Source organism: Lonchura striata, chromosome 1A (genome assembly GCF_050655825.1).
Source record: "Lonchura striata isolate lonStrDom1 chromosome 1A, ASM5065582v1, whole genome shotgun sequence".
Taxonomy (NCBI): Eukaryota; Metazoa; Chordata; class Aves; order Passeriformes; family Estrildidae; genus Lonchura; species Lonchura striata.
Window position 1 is genome coordinate 40,349,327 of NC_140741.1, and position 21,266 is coordinate 40,370,592.

General features: G+C 34.7%; 1 protein-coding gene across 3 annotated transcripts in view; it reads left to right on the forward strand.

The window, feature by feature from the left end:
* The window catches only part of IMMP2L (inner mitochondrial membrane peptidase subunit 2), a 405,909-nt gene that overhangs the window by 291,432 nt on the left and 93,211 nt on the right, over positions 1-21,266 (forward strand). For all 3 annotated transcript variants that reach the window (XM_021545266.4, XM_085568335.1, XM_085568334.1), the window contains one exon: positions 21,080-21,182. In XM_021545266.4, coding sequence (XP_021400941.1) covers positions 21,080-21,182 — 103 coding nt within the window. The remainder of the gene's footprint in view (positions 1-21,079; positions 21,183-21,266) is intronic.

Below are 21,266 nucleotides of genomic sequence, written 5' to 3' on the forward strand. Positions count from 1 at the left end.
TCCATTAGATTTCACTATTTCTTAACTTGGTGGCACTCTAGCTGGGACCTCAGCAACTGATAGAAGACCAAATGAGTTGGCCATTTCCTTAATGTTTTATATAAAACACATCTCTTAATATATCTCTGTATTACATCTCTCAAGTGTAGTTGGCTTTCTTTTTCATCATCATTCTCTTCTATTTTGTTTTTTATTAGGTGTAATGCTGAAATCTTTACTGCAAAATGACAGCAGAAATGTTGTTCAGTTCCTTACTATTTAGCATTCTTGCACACAGTCAGAGTCTATTGCATATAACACATTCCCTCTTTAATCTGGTTTATGATCCTAGCCCATCAGTAAAATTCTTTTACTTAAGTGCTTGGTCATGAATTTTCTTTTGTGAATGCTGAGGCTAATAAAGTATTGAGCCCATCAGCCTTCTGTCTGCCCTGTGAACAAAATATCATAGCTTACTGTGCAGTGTAAATACAATGACTTGAATAATTGAAGTGCAGTTTCTTTTTACTTTGTTACTGTCACAGCCACGGATTGAGGACTTCAAATTTCTTGTTCCAATTACCTTTCCCACTGAGGGTTTCTTCTAAAAATCACTAGTCTACCTCCTACTTCTGATATGTAAAACTATATTGAATAAAATAGGTTGCTAAGATAGATTCAGTGAATGATAATTCATCTGAATGTGTTTCCTTTGATAGTAATGAATTTAAAATAGATTTGTAACTTTTAAATTTAGCTAAGTTGAATCCTAATTAAGGGGTTTATACAATATCTAACAATGGGACTCAAATCTTGATTGCTGCTTTTAACATCTTGGAGAACAAGAATCACAGTGGAATCTAATTATTTTGAGTGTGATGACCCTTCTTCTAAGATGTTGCCTAAAATGATATTTGCAATAATTGAAGGGATTTTTTTTAGAATATTTACATTAACATTTAAAAAATGATATGAGGCTATGATCTTTATAAAACACAAATTAATGGAAAAAAATTCTCTTGGTGTTTGATCTGCTGGTTAGCAATTGATGCTGCTTCTAATACAATGAACAGAATGAAGGAAATAACACTGACAAAATACTGAACAATTAAAAAAATATTGATTAGAGATTTTGATTAAATTAAATGCATGTCAAACACCATGTGTGATGAAAATAAATCTGTTAATATATATTTTGTATATGCCTAATATATACTATTCATATTTTAGTCAGTTGTAACCAAAATATGAATTGTGGTAATGTTTAAGGAAGAGTCAGGCATGTGCTGGAAATACATGTATATAGATGTACAAGATGAGTTGGGCTGTAATAGATTAAATTATATCAGCAGAGACACACATCTGCAGCCAGACTTCACCACTTATCTACCAGTTTCCAGGACTAAATATAAATTCTGAGGAGGCAATTATTTTGAAAAATTTTGAATGCAGACAGATATCACCAGTGCACTTTCTTATAGAAAACTGCAGAAAATAGTAGTCTGAATACATGTAGAATTTCTAAGGGTTGTATAAACAATGTTACACAATTAAAGACTGACTTTCTAATTGTGAAAAAAAATATTATTCAAAACAAATTATGCAAACATGTATTTTTATTAAATGCTGTATTGTGGCCTTCAACTCAGTGGCTTATATACTGGTTTAGAAACCCAGATCTTCCTGCTGTAGAACGCAGCCTCCCTTCGAATAAAGGCAAGATAAGACCAGATTAACTGAGACAGGAATTTAGAGTCCACAAAGTGGATGAGTGGACTGGATGGCTGAAGTGGCTCAAGAAATACCATAAGTCAGTTAATGTGAGAAGTCAGATAAAAGAAGAAAGATTGCATTACCATACATCAGGAGTAAATGTCTAAATGAAAAAAAAAAAAAAAAAGACAGTTAAAATACTTAATCTTTAAAAGAAAATTCTAAAAATTTTTAGTAAAAAAGTCATCTGGGCTTGTCCAGAGAGGAAAAGCAATGAGATCTAACATAATATTAAACTGGGACTGTGCTAAAGTTGTGTGTGACCAGTTTATTGAGTCTACAGTAGAAAACTACAGACACTGAGATTTTAAAATACCAATATGACATATGTTAAATAATATAGTCTTGTCAGCTTTTTTGAACCATTGATGTGTTTCTGTGCTGTCTTCAAGCAGCTTTAATGGTAGTGAGTTATGTATAAAAGGAGTGGATATTTGAAGCTGGAACGATTTTTATTGTCAGGAGCAACAAAGTTTAAAAAGAGTTGGCTTTCATTATAGATTGTATAGATTCATTTTTAGCATTTCAGTATTTCTAGTTTATGTTTTGTTTTTAAAGACTTTATGCATTATAAGCATTATAGAAGAATAAAATCAATTTCATATAAAAAGTTATTTCTTTGCAACCACTTTAGTTTACCTTTATTTCTGTAATTTCACTCATTGTTCCAAAGCCATAAAAATCTATGACTTTTGCAAGATCCTGCTCAATTGTTTGTTGAAGATTTCATCAAACAGTTTACCACCTAAAGTAAACTGAGGTGTTTTACTATGTGTTTTGCAGACACACTGGTATTCTAGTAGGGTGTTTACTGAAATACTATTTCTTATGAATATCAGATAAGTCTGAAGGAATAGGAGTTTTATCATTCACATTTATCCATTTATTTAACCCCATCACTCATCTTCCTTCTCTTAAAAGATATATGAATACCAAACAAATGGAAAAGAAACCTGACATTTGGAGATTGACACAGTCTTCAGCTTTCAAAGATCATTCATATCTGGAGTTTTTGCTGACTGTGAAGTGAGGAGAGTTCAGGTTTCTAAGAGTCACTTAGAGGAATTTACAAAATAAATACTCTCATTATTAACGGTAAAAGTCACTGTTTTTTAAAAATGCATACCAAAATCTGACACATCTGTCTTGTTGCTTACTATGTAGGGAACTTTCTGTTAGCTGGGGACTGGGATAGGCAAGGAATGCATGGTTCCTGTGCATCACACAGGAGTGCATGTATAGAAGTATACACACACACATATACGTTTGCAGGCTAGATAATTTCTGTCAGAGCTGAATGGGCCTTCAGGAAGCTACAGTGCATCTCGATTTGTACAGCTCTAACAGGTATTTGGAAGATGGCTAAGCCCCTCAAAATGCTCAACTCAAGTAAAGAAATGACCTGTCAGAATTTGCAAACAGCAAAATAAAGCAGAGAGGCCCAAAAATTTTGATGTCAGAATATTGCCATAAATGCTTTCTCTTTGGACATTATTTCCTCTAGATAGGCCCAGCTATCCCAGCATATCTGAACCTATGATTAGAGCTGTAATAAATGTCTGACTTCATTTTTAAAACGAACAGACAAGAGGTCATTGACAGAAACCACACCAGTTAGTTCTTGAGACATAAGAACTGTTCTGATTATATTACATTTGGATTTATACTGTTAAGCTGAATGATGAGAAAATTGCCAAAGAAATCATATAAAGCATATAAATCTGACATGGAACAGAAGACTTGCTTGGTTTCTTGATTTCTTGCTTTGTGACTCTGTCTTGCTTTCTTGTTTTGTCTTGCTTTCTTGTATTCATTCTTTTCTTGTTTCTCTCGTTTTCTGTTCTGCCTAAGTGAAACCAGAATCATATCTTCAGGGCATATGCCTAAGCAAATGCATTTGGATCAGAGGCCTGGGATGAAATGATGCCCCCCTACTGAAGCTCATAGTAGAACTCTTGCTTCCTTTAAAAAGGGCAAAAATTCAACTGGGAGGGCAGTCTACCTCTTGTAAGAATGTAGTACATTGAAGACTGGTGGGGAAAGAGAAAATTTATTACTAAACACTACATTAAAGCAGCATTATATCTGAGAACATGTGTGCAAAACTCACAAAATGTAATATTATTGTTCCCATAGCAACAATAACTGTGCCACATTGCATACTTCTAAGAAGGTGTAATTTCTACAAAAGCATGTATTATAATAAAAAAGCATTTGATATGCAATGTATGAGAAAAAGAAGCTATATGGTCTATAAAATTGAGTTGCTCTATGTTGGTGTATTTAAATCCTTAGGTATTTTTCAACAGATTGAATAATTGCTATCTAGTATAATTTTTATATCCCATATAGCATGGCCATTAGTGCCCTGAAGATAAGACAATAATCTGAACAATGTTTTAGACTTTGTGCTTGTTCAGATTTTGGTAGCTGATAAGAAATTTGATAGAGTACATATCATGGTGGTAGCTTTTTTGGGGAGAAAAAAGTATCCAAAAATATTTTCTGATCTATCGGTGAGATTTAAATTTTAAAACTCAGAAGAAATTTGAACCAGTGACCCCAGGGGATTGGATGATGTTTTGAGTCCCTTCCAGCTCAATTCATTACATGATTTTTGAATGAGAAAGTTCTATATTCTAAGCTATCAAGCTTTTCAATGGAGGTATATTACTGTACAAGATTCAAGCCCTTTGTGGTAATAGCACCGTGGTTTCCCAAGAATGCACCTGTTGGGACTCCTGCCTGTAAAAACAGTGTATCAGAAAACAGCTGGCTTGTTTCCTTGCTGTCCTATAAGGAGTAGGGCTGAATAGTTCCAAAGTACTTCCTGGTTGTTAAGAAACAAATTATTTTCCTGTTCTTTTAATTCCACATTTTTTTTGCAAAGATAAAATAATGTATAGTATTCATTCCATATGTTCTATTTTCTGAATAGGGACTGAAGTCTTTTATGTGATTCATCTTTCAAGCATACAGCAGTCAAACTCAGACTGAGCACTGAGTTTCATAATTGCCAAAAATGCTTTAAATTGAAATATGAGACTGAAATGCTTCATTACATTAAGAAAACTTAGTGTCATGGAAATCTACAGGAAACTAAGAATTGTGATTGCATCTCTTGTATCAGCTGCATATCAACTGACTACAAATGGTCTGTATATCAGAACATTATGTACTTGTCCATTCCTATTACTGACCTGTCTATAAAATATCCTGTTTCTCACAATTAAGCTGGAGCTAGGTTTCACTCTAAAGTATTTAATTTTCTTTCCTGCTGTCTATCTTCCTTAGCTTTTGTACATTCTTTTTTTTTTGTGTGTGATATAGTAATGGTAATAAATACTGATGCTAATGTTATAGATGCAGGAAATGTTCCTTTACTGGTTGCTATTACTTTAAATTACCCATTCCAGATATTTAATAGTGTTTTCATTATTTATTTCAGCATATTCAAAAGTTGCTATCCATGTCTTTGCACTTGAAGTCTATTTATGGTATAGGTATTATTCACACATACATATTGTTTCCTAATTTTCTCTAACCACAGGATTATCAACCAAATCTGGAGTTGTACTTTCCTGCATGGAAAAAGAAGTATTAATTTTCCTGATATCTTCAGCGTGAAAAAACATACTTTCACCAGTTTAGTGCCTTATCACCTACCTTTTACTGGGTTGGTGCTTGTACTAATGTACTCGCAGAGGCACTATATTTTTTATCAGAGAAGGCTGTCATTCTTGAGAAGCAGGTGTGGACCACAGCAGAGCTGTATTGACAGAGGAATTTGCAGATAAAGGATATGTTTTAATGAGCTTTTCACAAAGCTATGCTTTGCAACCCAGTTTATGAAATGGCTGAATCTCGGAGTAAAGGAGGAATCTTGCTGGCTGTTGTGAGTAAATGAGATCAAATGAAGAGAGCAGAGATCACAGAATCGCAGAATTAACTAGGCTGGAAAGACATTTGAGATCATCAAGTCCAACATATGAACTTACACCACTTTATCAACTAGACCACGGCATTAAGTGCCACATCCAATCTTGTCCCTGAAGGGACAATTACTCCACCACCTCCCTGGGAAGCTTAAGAGTCCAACTCTGCAAAAGTGCTGGATCACAGTGAAACAGTGCTCAAGGTTTTGTGGTGTGTTCAATCAGAAAGGACACTAAGAATTTATTGGACAGACCAATCAACCCTTTCTAGGTGCATCTGTCAGTTGTTGCTTGGGTTCTTCGGGTTGCTTGTTCTTAGAGTTGCTGAGAAAAAGTTGTGGAACTGGTCTAACATATATCAACCTTTCCCTTGAGAAAGGATAAGGGAAGGGGAAAGTGTATAAAAGACAGTGTAAAGTCCTGTAGAAATATAAAAAGAAAAACAAAAACAAAAAAGAAAAAACTAAAACTACAGAAGTCTGAAATAGAAGTTACTGGTTTGACTGCTGTGAATCTAGTTCTTTTTATTTTCAGGTTTCCTCATAGCTATTTTTAAGCTGTTATTGGTATAACTGGGAAGTTGCTTAGTGCTGGCAGTGTGAAAGACTGGGTTAGAAATCCTGCTTTCTACTTCCTTCTCAGTGTCTCTACTGGTAGGTAGTTCTGATGCTGCTAATACTTTTTCTTAGTGCAGCAAGTGCTATAGTATTTCCACAGCAATATAGCAGGCAGATTTTTAGATATGAGGATTATTTCAGATCTACTAGCTATTTTGCTGGTTATTGCTTTCTATTGACTTTCCATACTGAGATACTTGTTGTAACTCATCAGCTCAGAAGCTGAAAAATGAACTGGAGAAAAGCACATATTGTGCTTTTATGTCTTAGGAATTTTGCCAATAGGACATAACAAAGTATGATTGTCCCTCTTCTAAACTAGATGTTAACTAATTCATTGAATAGGAAGACCTGGGAATTGCCTGGCAGTGACTCTTGCTTTCCTATGCAACATTTCCCCACTTGGTCTTTCTCAAGGCCTGGTGAAATATAATAGAGCTCTGAAGTCATCCTCTCAAGAAATTCATGTGTGCGTTTTTTGCTTTGAATCAAATTTTTGAAGGGTTTTTTGAGCTGCCACATGTCTGTCAGATTATTCCTCTTTCTCTTGTAAAGATTCTCTGCTGTGACAGAAAGAACGACTTGCTGAGGATTATACAGTACCGCTTCCTTGCATAGCTGGGCATGAGGAATTAATTACAATCTTAATGCTCAGCAGAAGTGACAGATTATGACTGATGGGGAATTGTGCTGGAGCAGCTCATCTGAAAGAAAGGCAGGGAAAGTTGGCTCCCTTGGCTCCCCTTGCACAGTTGGGAAGTATGTGTGTTTTGAAGCATGGCAACTGCAGTAGGAGTCTCTTCAGCCCAGTTCTACACTCCAGCAAATTTGCAGAGCTTTGATTGCTTCTCTGCTATATGCCAGTACTTTATCCTTCACACAGACACACTCCCCGTGGCCACAATACATCTCTGTCTGGCCACTGAAGAGGTGAGCAAGGTCCAACATCTGAGATAGAAGCTCTTGCTGCTGATAGTTGTGACTGACCTGGTGTGTGTGACACCAAAATTATGTTATTTTATTCTACCTTCTTCTCTGTTGTGATGTACCTTCATTCCTGTGGGGAAAACCCCTGCAAATCCACTCATCTATGGACTTGAAGGAAGAAGCTGGCAGAAACATGTTAATATCAGTATTTTTGTTTTTCTCTTTGTGACCCATTGCCCCTGGTTCAGAAAAAATTGTTGTTTTTTTCTAGTGTTGAAAAACAAACATGAGGAGATGGGACTGGGTCTTGTATGCCTAAGTTATTAGAACAATGTACACAAATTTTCTTTTCATGTACTAGAGTAGCCACAATTGCTCAGAAAAAATTAAGACAATAATTGCAGTTAAAACCAATCCTTACAAATAAAGCCACACAAGTGGTCAAATAATGAATACAGGGCCTTTTCTGTCACTTAGGAAATCTGAGTTTTGTTGAACAGCCTCACACAAACCATTAATCTTCATTACAAATTATTCTAATAAATGTGGATAGTCATGGTAAATCTTCTTTGCCTTTTACTGGCTTCTCTATATGGGTGTAAAGTCTTGTATGTGGAACTTACATATAGCTATATTATGTTCTTTCAAAAACAAAATGACAAGCCTGCGAGGAACTTTGTTTTGGTTAGAACAACATTGCAAAGTTCTGTGAAAACATGCAAACAATTTCTGTTGGTTTGAGTCACCAGACTATGAGAACTGACTTAATAGTCTGGAATTGAAATTTTTAATCTTTAAGGAGTTTAATTCTATAAGACATTAGGCTGAAGTCTTATTCTTGATCCTTTTGCTTTTCATGATACCTGTAAAATTTGAACTGTAAAATGTGTACTGACACAATGCAATGAAAATTTTCAGAGTAATATTCAAGTAGTGATACATTTAATGTTTATCAATTTTTCTTCTTTCTCACACCTCAGATTCAGCTTTTGTCTGAATTACTGAGCCTTACACTTTGTTAAAGCAGGTGGAACCTGATATTTGTTATTTCAAAATACATTTAGCAACCTATACTTTGTTGTGTTTCGTTCCTAAATTTATATCTTTTTTCTGGCCATCATTAGTAGAAATATTTTTGACTTTTATTGATATTTTTCTTATTTTCTGCTGTTTATAAATAAGAATTTGAAGTTTGTATCTGTCTCAGACTATTTTGACTAGGAGGCTTCCTGTCATTGTACTCTCAGTTATTTAGCACCATCTGATCATGCTGATAACACTTTTCTTTCTAGAAATACCAGCATGCTGGGATTTTCTGTTGCTATACAAAAATATCTATTTTTTCCATCTCATGATGTAAGATTGTAAAGCAAAGTCAAAAATGCTTCCTTTGTGGCATTTGGTGTCTTAAAAGAAGAAATACAAAAATTCCGTTCTTGACAAGAATTTCTTAACACTACAAGACTCAGTAGGCTCTTCAGCATACTTGTGTTCCTGCTAATACGAGGAAGTTACTGTTATTGCCAGATGCAGAATTGGATATTCTGTTAATATTTTAAATGATCAAATAATAATTCTGAGGGCTTTTTCAATAATTACAATAATTTCAATAATTCAATAATTGAATTAACATTTTCTTGGTTCAGTAACATTAAATGGGAAAACACATTTGAGAAGGAGAATGTGAAAAATACAATTTAATGAAATATCAATTGACTCAGTGATGTGAGGTTATTGAATACAGTGGAAGTATTAATGACAGTAGTGCCCTTTTCTTTTGCAGGTTATTCAGATTATCTTTTTGAAGATCTTTGGTTTGAAAATTTTACTGCTTTGCAGGCTTTTATTTTTAACAAAAAAATATGAAATTTTGTTAATTTGAGAAATAAAACCCGGTATTAACATCTACTCCTAAGAGCAAAGATTACCTATGAAAATCTTTTTAGGTTCCATGAGACATTTCTTTGCTATTTCCCAGCACTGGGCTGCAGGTAACTGAGCTCTTCCAGAAAAAAATGTTTATTTATAAGCTCATGTGGCAAACAGAAAGCTGCTCTGAAAAGTATTAGACTTTTCCTAAATTAAGGCTTTCTCTTTATTAGATATCCATTGATCTAAATGTGTAATTCCAAAGATGAAAAACTAAGAAAATATTCAAAATATAGAGCTACCTTAACAGCGTAGGAGTATAATACCCCTAAATGATGCAGTCAGTTCTTGCTTCTTGAGACGTGATTTTAAAGATGGACATAGAAAGAGGTTAAAAACAACAAAAACCATGCTGATGGGCCAGCTGAACAATTAATGAAATCCTGCAGTTCAGAAGCAGAGGCATTTTATGTAAGAGATTGATCTATAAAAGACAGAAGAAAGTCTTTGTGCAGCAGATAGTTAACTTCTGGAATTTGTTGCCCCAGGATGCTTTCAAGGCAGACATTGTGAGCAAATATAAAAATTGTTTAGACAAATTCATGGAGAACAGATCAGTGAGCAGATACTAAAACAAACAGACAACAGTGTATAATCAAACATCTCTGATAGATTAAACTCTATGCTCACGGAGAGAGCTCATGTGTTTTACCTGGGCACTGTGTGCTTTTCCAGTTGTCTGAAGACAGATTATTGGCCTCTATAGACTGCTGCTCAGACACAGAAATAAGGCATTTCTTACAATCTTCATAAAAGATTAATGATGAGCAGTGATTTTTGGATATAACGTAACATTATCTCATACACCAAGAAAAAATAGCATCTATGTTTAGATATGCATCAAATAACACAAAAAAAATTTCGTTTTTGCTGCTTGCTTCAAATTTTCAAATTGCAATTGTTTATTTATGTGATTTGAAAGTTCAATCTGAAAGACCACCACCAGTTCAAAAGTAGGTATCTGCAGTCTTCTACATATATATGCTCATATCTTTTAACAGAAGACGTATGAAACATACAAAAGATTTTTTATTGCACTGAAATATTTTTGAGTTTTTAAACTCATAATCATAACTTGTATTGTAAAAATAGTAATTCATTTTTCCATACATGGTTAATATTTTTTATTCCTTACTTGTAAGCTTCTCAATTATCTTTTTGACAGTAGTGTTCTTTAAAAAAGAAAGTACACTTCTAAAGAAAAAGTAATAAATGGCATTTTTAAATATTATTCCCTACCAAACATTAATAGAAGGAGATGTGAAGTTTCAGGCTTTCACTCTACAAAGAATAATAACTCTCCCCCTTCCCTAAATTAAAAAAAAATCCAAACAAAACACCTTGAAAACACTCATTGCACTAAGGGTTCCTCATTTTGCATATGCTGCCTAAAGCAGATTAGAAAATTGTAATACCTTTGATTAGTCCTAAGCAATAAAGAAAGCATACCAATTAGCTCCTTTGTGAGAAATGTGTGGCAGGGGAATTATTTCTTACCATTGGACCTAGGGAGAGGAATTGTCAGACTCTTTTAGCAGTCACAGGTCTTCAAGAGTCTAGCCCAGTAAGCTGTAACAGTGATGAGGTGGCAGTGCTGCTATGACCACCTCTGCCACCATTTTTTGAAAATAAGAGCATTATTTTTCATTCAGAATTTCCTTAGGAGAGGAACAGGCCAACAGGGTTGTCCACGGTGGTAGATGCTGTGATTTTCCCTTCTGAGATGCAAAGAATTTTAAAACCTTTTGTTTTCTCTTCTGCTCCTGCTCACCTCTTCCTCCTCTAGCAGAGCCTATTTGTTGGAAGACTGGCCTGGCCAGCAACCTCCACTCTGAGGCTGAGTAAATACACAGAATAGGTAACCAAAGGTCAGCCTCAGCCTCTCCTGTAATAGTTTCTGTCACAGAAGTAATGGCAGAAGAACTGCTAAGGGAGAGGATTTGGGTGAGTAGAAAAAGTGAGTTCAAAGAGGAAGAATTTTAGAGAGAGCTGTGTTTAATAATTGCAGATTCTTCAGGCTAGAGTTATGCTGCTAAGTCAAATTTTAAAATCCACAAGTTAAAATCTAGAAAAAAGTTTGATCATCTTTTTTCTTAGGCTGTCAAAGGCATTACTGAGAGGAGCATTTCTATATGTATTGCAGCAAGAGAGAAAATATAAACCATTATACATCAGGTGAAATTTTCATCTTAGTAGTACCATAAATCTTAACAGTTGAAATTCACTTCAAAACCATTGTCTTTGATTCCTTAAAATGTGCCAAACCCTAAAATGTTCTCAGTGAATTCATTATTAATAAAAAAGGGTGTAGGTTGCAGGAATTAATATTTTTGATTGCAGTACCTCTTTGGGCTATATGTGTCCTCTCATTACTACAGGTACAGTTTCCAATTTGACAGTGATGTCAGGGTTTGTTAATTCACTTAGTTGACCTGGAATAGCTAGTAAGTTTTTACCTTGGTAAAATTATGAAGTTAATGATAATGAATCTAACAAATTATTCACACCTAATATATGATATAATATGATACTGTTAATATCTGCTAATGATATTAGCAAAGACCTGTCATGTTAATTATCAATATAATCTAGTAGAGAATGTGAGAAGGTAATGAAATTATACAGTTATGTGGTTAATGGGATTTTTATAAAAAGAACCAAAGTGAATAATTTTCATATTCTTAACTTGAAAGGGCACAGTGTTGGCGGTTGGAATCAGACAGATTCGCAAGTGAAAGATTTATAGAGAAAAATGAGATATTGTATGTTTTCTTTCTTCTGAATCAATAAACTGGTTACACATCTAAATGAAAGTTATGCAACTGATAAGTATTGCTCTGTTTTTCAACACAAAATGACTGTTTAGTATTTGTTGCAAATTTTACCCTGAAAAGGATTATAGTTCTTCTGATTAAGAGAATATAGTGAGCAAAAGACTGAAGTAGTTTCAATATTCCAAATGGGAGTGACAGATTTGTGTGAAAGTGTGTAGTAATTTCTATTCACATACATCTAGTCATCTTTAGATAGTATCCACTGTCAAATAAATTGAAAAATACATATTGATTCTAAATATAGAATTTTCTAATACTTATTTTAAATAATGCTCTCAATATAGTTAGACATAGTAATATAAATTATATATGGACCTTGAAAGCAATATGGTCCTTGAACAGATTCCCCATAGTACCAACTTTGCTGTATTTTGTTTTAGGTTTAATCAATCTGGAAAAAAAAAAAAAGCCAAAAAAAACCCCACAAAACAAAAACAGGTTTGCAGAAGTCATAGTTTCATTAAAATTCCCCAAATCTGTATATTCCAGAATGGGTTGAGGAGACCTGCTGTGGAAAGGATCATAAAATAAGAATGCTGCTAAAGCTAGAACAGATGAAACACATGCAGGGAAAAGAAAGTGGCACACAATCTAAAGGGTATAGGGTAGAAGGCCCAAGAAGAAAACTATTCACAGATGTTACAGGAGAAATGATAGTCGTCTCTTCAAGGGAAGCTGCTGTTAGTTGATCTTTCTTAGCAGTGGGAGCAAATTAGTTCTGCATTGCTGGGACAAACAATATTAAATGCTTCATGCCTCCTGACTAGGTAAGCAAAACTCTCAGGAGGAGAGGGAAATTCCTGTGCTGCTGAATATTGTGGGCATGGGGATCTGCAGTGGCCTTTTACAGTTCCTGGAGGGAGGTAGTATGAATTGAAAAAAAAATACAGAAAAACAATGTGAGTCTGGAAATGGGAATCATAAAAAGTTACTGCAAATGAATGCAAATAAATTTTACTAAGGAGAAATTATTTCCCTAAATCCAGATCCCCTGGCATTGCTGGTATATATTGCCTCTAGAACTCTACAGTTCACAAGATATAGAAAAGAGCTTTTGGCAGCTGTAGTTTTTTTGAATCAGCTTACAGAATGCTTTCCAGCACCAGGGTTACAGACCTTTGTGATACAAATACCTACATATTGGTAAGGGTATCAAGAGCAGCAAAGCCTAGGCCCTAGATATACATTATATCTTTAAAGCACAGGAAAAGAAACCCTAGAAATGCTATCAACTCATATTATCATCCAAGATCAAATTAAATTATAGCTTTGGGAAAAATTCTTAGTGAATGATAAAAATAATGAAAATCTTCTCCAGAAAGAGATACATGAAGGTAAAGAGCATTGAGGTAAAGAATTTATTTTATCATGTGTATTGATCATACAGAACAGCAGCAGCTCCATAGCTGCTTCCTCATTAAAAAGCCTCAGAATATTTTCAGGATATTTTGAAAATTCAGGAAAGAAAGGAAGAAAGAAACAACAGAAAAATGAATTGCATTGACATATGCCTTGAACATAAACTTGAGCAATTATCTGGGAAATTATTTGATATTAAAGGAGTTAAGAGACATTAATTGCTCCTTCTAAGTCTTTGGTATGTTTTGGTCAAATATATCTGGATTCAGAAGTATGATTAGCATCCTTTTCTGGTAAATTGATCTATGAAAGTTACTTTTGCTCATAGCAATGATGCCATAAATTTTGTGATTCTCAAAAGCAATGATCTCATATCTTTTCACTCTTATAATTATTTCCGATCTCTTTCTTGTTAATTGTCCTCTCTCATACAAATGGGGTGTTAACAAGGGAGTGTCAGGCTTGAAATGAGTCTAATCTCTCTAGTAGATGAGCTGGCTTATTCTTTGTCCTTTTAATCATATTATCATTTTAGATAAATATGCAAAAATCCAGTAATTTTCCTGAATATCATGTGTTTTAAAAGTTGTTAACTGCATTTTGCTGATGCTGGTGAAGCAAGTAATGGGTAAATCACTATGTTTTTTAAGAATGTCATGCTTTGTGAGAAATTATCTAATTAATGAAGAAGAATAACAAACATCTTCTGTACTTTTGATATCAGATTTCAACTTATTTGTAGCATTGTTGAGTTACAGGAACCTGCACTGGTGCACTTGGGTAGGAATGCTTAAGCTGGGAAAAAAGGGATAGCATTTGTAGTTCAGCTTGCTTTAAATGCTTTGCTTATTTATTACAAAGGGGGTGTTTTTGTAATCATAATTCTGTTCCAAATGAGGAAACCAATAAATTAGTATTCATTTTTCCTGAGACTTCAAAATATTTAATGACAAAAAATAAAATAGACTTTGCATAATCAAAAAATTTGCCCAATTATAGGCAGATGGAATCACTGCCTCCATAATGACTATTCCTAATATCACTGATTGAGATTCTTTTGTTTCAGATTGTTTCATCTCTGTCATTTACATGTATCTTCCTTTATGGGTTCCCTTTTCAATATAAGCAGGTCTGGCAGTGCATAGGAAGCAATACCTGAAACATTAGGAATCTTCCAGCACTTTACAGGTTCTGAGTTTGGATGCATTTTTTACAGTCAGGCCTCTAAATAACTGGTGGATCTGCAGGTTATATGGAGAACAGATTTCAGCTCTGAGGCAAAAGTTAATAGCTGCACACAACTGAAGAATATTCCCTAACCTATTTTCTTACTCTCACGCATAGTCTGTAGGTGTTCTTCAGAAAAAAAAAAAATTAGTTGCTTCACATAAATAATGTTGCCTTTATGTTTTTATGTATGTGTAAGGGAAGAGTTAAAGTAGAAAGGCACAGATGGCTGTATGTGTGTGTTGGAAGTGAAAAAGGAGATGTCTTAGGAGCTGGAAGGTGTTTAGTGTCATGTGAAGATTCCCTGCAGTGATACTAATAAAACTTACATGTTATATTGCAGTAAGGTTCATGTTTTGGGATCTGGGTGTCACTTGAAATTGAATATCTTAGCATTTGGTCATTCTGTGAATTTGATTAAGATGGATGTATGTGGAAAAAAATTCCACATTATGGTGTGTTGACCCTGGCTGAATGCCAGGTGCCCACCAAAGCTGCTTATCACTCTCCTTCTCAGCTGGACATAAGAGAAAAAGTGGAACAAAATCCTGTGGGTGGGGATAAGGGCAAGCAGAGATAATTCACCAATTACCATCTTGGGCAACATGGACTCAGCTTGGGGAATTTAGTGTATTTTATTGCCAAGCAAATCCTGGTAGGATAATGGTAAATAAACCCAAAATCTTTAAAACACCTTCTTTCACCATTCCCTTCTTCTTTGACTCAACTTTACTTTCAATTTTTTCTCCCTCTTCCTTACAGTGGTGTAGGGGAACATGGAATGGGTGTTGTAATAATTTCATCACATCTAGCTGCTCCTTTCCCCTCAGGGACAGGACTCCTCACACTCTTCTTCTGTTTGATCTTGGTGTTTCTCTGATGGGACAGTTTCCAACATGAACTTTTCCAACGTGACCCCTTCTCACACTTTGCAGTTCATGGACTCCAGCATGGGTCCCTTCCACTCGATGGAGTCCTTCAGGAACAGACTGGTCTAGTGTGAGTCCTCTGTGGAATAACAAGTTTTGCAGGAAAACCTACTCCAGCATGGACTCCTCTCTCCATGGGGCCACATGACTTCAGGAGTCTGCTCCAGAGTGGGCTTCCCTTGGTGTCACAGCTTCCTCCAAGCATCTCCTTGATCCAATGTGGGGTCCTCTGTGGGCTTCAAGTGGAACTTTGCTACACCATGAACCTGCCTGACTCACCAGGGTTGCAGCAGGATCTGGAAGGGAATTGCTGCTCTGGTACCTGGAGCGCCTCCTCCTCCTTTGTCACTGACCATGGTGTGTGCAGAGCTAACTTATATTATCACTCTCTTGGTGAAATTACTATTGCACAGCAACTTTCCCCACTTACTCTGTTATCCCACAGGCCCCATCACTATTGCAGATGGGCTTGGCCATGGCCAGCAGTGGGTCCATCTTGGAGCTGGCCAGCATTGACCTTTTTGGATATGGATGAGGCTTGTGACAACTTCCCACAGAGCCTGCTACCAAAACCTGGCCACGCAAACCCAATAAACATGTACAGCAATTCATGTTGCTTGGAGAAAGTTGTTCTTAAGTATGATAGAAACTACCTAAAAAGGGGTAGCAAATAAAAAGAGTTTGTACTTTGGTTTTATCTCCTCTGCAATCAGGACATTATCTACAGTGTTTGTTCTCTGTTGACTCCCAGAGATATGCAGATTGCTGAGACCTTTGGATTTCTCAAGGTCAAATCAAACTGAAGGCAATCATTCCTCATCCAGCTTAGCTGAGCCAAGTTGCTTGCTTTGGCACTGCTACTGCATCCTAAAAAAGCAGATTTTTCTTCCTTGTGGGCAGGTGGTTAGAATACCATATAGAGCTCATTTTTGACTGTCAAGATTGAAATTATTTCTCAGCCAAGGATAGCTATAAGTACATCTGTTAGCTATTAAATTGTGGAGAAAAAAAAAACAACTTTGCAAAGGTTCAAAATGTACCTCATATGTAAGAAAAAAGTAAATCAGAATTTCAGACCAACTTCTGTAAAAATGTCTAAAAAGATAAATGCAATTCCATTATGTTCTGAACAAGAAAATAACTGCAACTCTGGTAGACCCTGTTCTTAAGCCAATGGGACTTCAACTACAGTTTGAGCAACAGCAGCTTAGGTGATTTTTACTAATGTGTTGAAGACTTTAGTAAAACCTGAAATTATTATTTTTGCTCAGTATGGTTTTTAACAGATGTTTGGATTCTATATATCAAAATCTGGGTAATTTGATGTCTTTGCCTGTAGTATTGCTAAAGCTAACAATTTAAATGGGAAGAATAAGAGGTGTTAAATATTTGTTATTTTTTATTATAAGATAGTAAATTTAAGAAAGTGAAAGACTACTCTTCATTAGTAGAGGCTTTATGAAGTTTAAGAGATTGTTCAGTAATTATAACTCATGATAATGAACTAGATATGAAATTAACAAATACTAAGTTAATTATTACTTATAGCAATTTTTCTCTTAAGGATTCATCCAGATATCTTCTAAATTTAATTTAACACTTCATGTGTGATACCTAACGGAGGTCATGGTTACAGCCAGTCAGAGAAATTAGTCTAAGGATGCTCAACTAAGAACAGAAAAATAGAAGTTTGTATTGCTTTCAAAATATATTATTGACTGAAATTCCTTTGTAGCAAAGACCTTTCAGAAGGAATTGATGTAAAATTCCCAATGAGCTAGTAGTGTTTTTAAATTGATATTTGCCTTGAGGATTTTTCTTTTTGCAGCCATTGTTGAATAGTACTAGAAGCATTGCAAAGTATTTTTTCACTTTGAATTGTATTTATTTTGCACTGAACTATTGATCATTACATTTAAAACTGTTATTCATTTACATAGATCTAAACCCCAAATGTGATAGCAGTAGTCTGCAAGGCTATCCTTAAGAAAAAAGGTGGAGTCAACATTTTTCAAAAATGTTTGTGTTGGTAATTTGGCCTTGTATCATTGAATGAAATTATGGAGAACAGTTTTATTTCATCATGCCCAGCTGAAATGTTTAACTAGTGAAACAAATAAATGGTAGTTTGTACATTTATATCAGGAGTTTTTTATTGCCACTGCAGCACACACATATAGTCTTTTCTGTGCAATTTAGGTCAGAAATTAAAATTTCTGCAGGATTCATGGAAGTGAGGGACAATGACTAACTTTGACTATGAATCAATTTGGGTTCTCTTCTTAGGAAAGAAAACCAAGTTTGTGCATTTTTTATTTTAAAAGTATCAACACAGTCTTTTCAAGAGTAACTAAAAATAACCTACCATTGTGTACCAAAGATGGCTTTTTAAAGCCTGCAGTCTGGTTTGTTTGCAGGAATACTTTATTGCTGTATTGTGGAGTAACTCAACAATTAAATTATTTTAAAAATTAAAACCAATATGAAGAAAAGGATGATGAAACTCACTGTAACATGAGCCTTTGCTATGATTTGTTATTAATGCATGCAGCAAAAATCTTGAATAGAAGTCTGTTTTCAAATTCCAGAGTGTTCCACAGGACAGTGTTTGCAATAATATTGCTAGAAAGAATAAAAAGTCCCCAGATAACTGCTCCATGCAAATACTACAGAAGCATTTTGAAGCAATAGTGTTAGGAAAATAGATTTTCTTGCCTCTCTTCTGTTCACAGGTATGTGGGCACTTATTTTTTACAATATAACTTTTTTCTCTTGAGCATATATGTGGGCAAAATCTGATGATTTGTATAACCTATAGATGAAATGGCAGAAGGTTTTACATTTAACTGCTGAACTTCAGGGATTTATTCATAAAGTGTCACTCCAATCTACTAAAGTAGACAATTAGAACTAGTTTTTGTTTCTTTTACGTTTCTTTTTTTCTTCCCTATTCTCATAATATGTTTATTAACATTGTAAATTTTAATTCTGTTTCCTCTAAGTAAAACCTACTTGTATACAATAATTAGCATTTTACAGTATGAGAATTTGTATATAATCCCTCTTTAATCACTACAAGAGACTTTATTTTTGCATAATTGTAGAAAAATATTCTGGTTTATGATGCTTATCTCAGGAGTAGAAAAGAAATATGTATTTACCATGTTTTAGAAATAATAAAAAGAACCATTTATAGTTACTGCACTCTGTAATTTTTCTCCTTTTGCCTTAGACCTTAAAGAACACACCACACACCTGTGTTAAACCCTTAGATTTTCACAGGGTCTCTGAAAACCTTTGCAACACCTATCCATGCAGACCAATTTTTTCCTCCAATTTTGTTTCTAAGTACATATTACAAAACTTTTCCCCCCTCATCTTAGTGATTTCCCAATCATGATAAAGGAGGAGATTATCTGAGGATAAGAAATTGTGTCAGGTCTGAAATTTAGTCACTGATTGGCCTTTGCCGTATTATGTTCCTGACATTTATGAGGTAAACATGCCAACAGAATTGACTTTTAAATCCTTTCACCCTTCTAAGTGAAATTCAGTCTTGTACATGAAGTCTGTAAGGGTACAAAACTTTATCACAATATACCCTTGTGTATTCAGGAGGGTGAATGGAAGAGAAAATTAAATATTTTTGAGCTATTGTTTGCCTTTATAACTGATGGAAGAGATCTATTTAATAATTTTCAGAAGTGTCTAATCAAATAGCAGAATTAATAAATCTCAACCTATACTTTAAAGCATTTGACTAGTAAAATATATGATGCTTTGTAAAAGAAACTATCAATGAGGTGGAGCATTATGAAATCTAAAAACATAAATAATTTTATTGTTCAAACTGTATGCCATATCTCTTGAAAAAAAAGGAGAAAGGACTGGCATAATAATAAATGGCTTATTTTAGCATAATTGAACAATTATAGCATACTCATTGTATTTAGGAAATCATATATTTACCAGCTAGGACAGTTTTACATTTCTGCTTCTAATGGTTTAGGAATTTAGTCTCGAATAATGTGTAATAATATGGAACTGTTCTAGAAAAAGAGAAGATCAGTCTTTTTCTTTTCTGCAAATAGCCTATTATGGTTTTGGCTTTCAATGAAAGTACATGTAGAATTCCATTTGAATATAGTACTGGAATGTTCATCCTTTTAGCTGCCAAAAAATAGCTGTTTGAAAAAGGATTAGTTAGATTTTGTGACTTGCAAATAAAATAATTATTATTTTTATTTGACTAATATAGTCAAAGTTAATAAAATTAACTTTTGAGGGTTCCTTATTCATCTAATATTTCATGGCCTCCAGGTTATTGATTAGTTTGTCCAAAACAAATCTCCCCAAACCCAGTATTTTTCATTTTGTCTGGTGAATATCCCTGATGAGTGCTGTTGCACAGTTTGACTGAATCTCTTGGTGAAGATGGTTTTCTCCCTCCAGTTGAATTTTTTTTCATTTTAGAGTGTGCTCCTTCTGCCTTCTGCTCTGGGGGCATATCTTCCAGACAGTGAAAAGCAATGAGCAGCTGGAGGCAACAAGCTAGATCAAAAGTCTGTTTCTGTCCATGGACAGGCTTGTTTATTCAAAACTAAATAAGAGATATCACTATTCATAGTCCCATCTGTAAATTCTTCATCCTGGCAATAATTCAGTGTGCATGGCAATTGCTGTCTGAGGCTAAAGCATGACAACATCTCTGCGTGAATGATTGCAGAATAACAGGTCCCATCTGAAAGAAAGCAAAGTGTGTGGTAGAAGGTAGATTGTCATTGTGACAATGACAGCTACTTGGGGAACTAAATACAGGAATTCTGCATCCTCTGCACCTCAGCTTTAGTACTAATCTGTAGTTTGTCAATTTGTAATACTGGGACATGCTGCAGCAGTGTGATTTTCTGTAGAGGATGGCATCAATGTCATTTTTCTTCATCACTTGGCCTTCTCTTAAAGGTTTTTTTAAAGTTTATCCTGTTTAGCTTGTTACAGCTGAACGAACCCTACCCCCAGGACAGAATAATTGCAGGAATCTATGCTCTGAATCTGAGGCCAGTTCAGATACAACAGTATATTTCTGATGAAGAAAAACAGTCTTAAACTGTATCATTATGTGACTGCAACATATAAATGTTTGCTGGTATTTACCTGAGATAAAAATCTGATGGTTCAAAATTTTGTTACTACAGAAGTGCTGTTAATTATACTTAACTGAAAAGTCTCTTCCTTTCTTGTGTTGTGATTCTTGACAAAACAATATAGTAAACAGGCCCTGATAGTCCAACCAGGTCATACAAAATTTTAATATATTTTGACTTGGGTAACACTCTTGAAGTCCAAAGGACTTCAATGCAGGCAGGTTTTAGCTAATGCTGAGTTGTATGCAAAGTCAAATTCCAAACCCAGAAATATGTGAATTTTTCCTAAAAAAAACATTTTTGGGTTTGGGGGTTTTTGTTTGTGTTCTGGATTTGGGGGTTTTGGGAAGTTGGGTTTTTTTGTTTGTTTCTTTGTTTGTTTAAAAAATCTTTTAAACTAACATTTTTTTTTCCAATTCTGCTTAGAACCATTGGATACAAAAAGAAGTATGTGAAAGTTCCACATGGTCATATTTGGGTGGAAGGGGATCACCATGGGCACAGCTTTGACAGCAACGCTTTTGGTCCTGTAAGTCAATTCTCTGTATGTCACACTTTGCAACTGAAAAACTGTGCATATGTGAAACATGGCGAGTATGAATTGATTGTGATT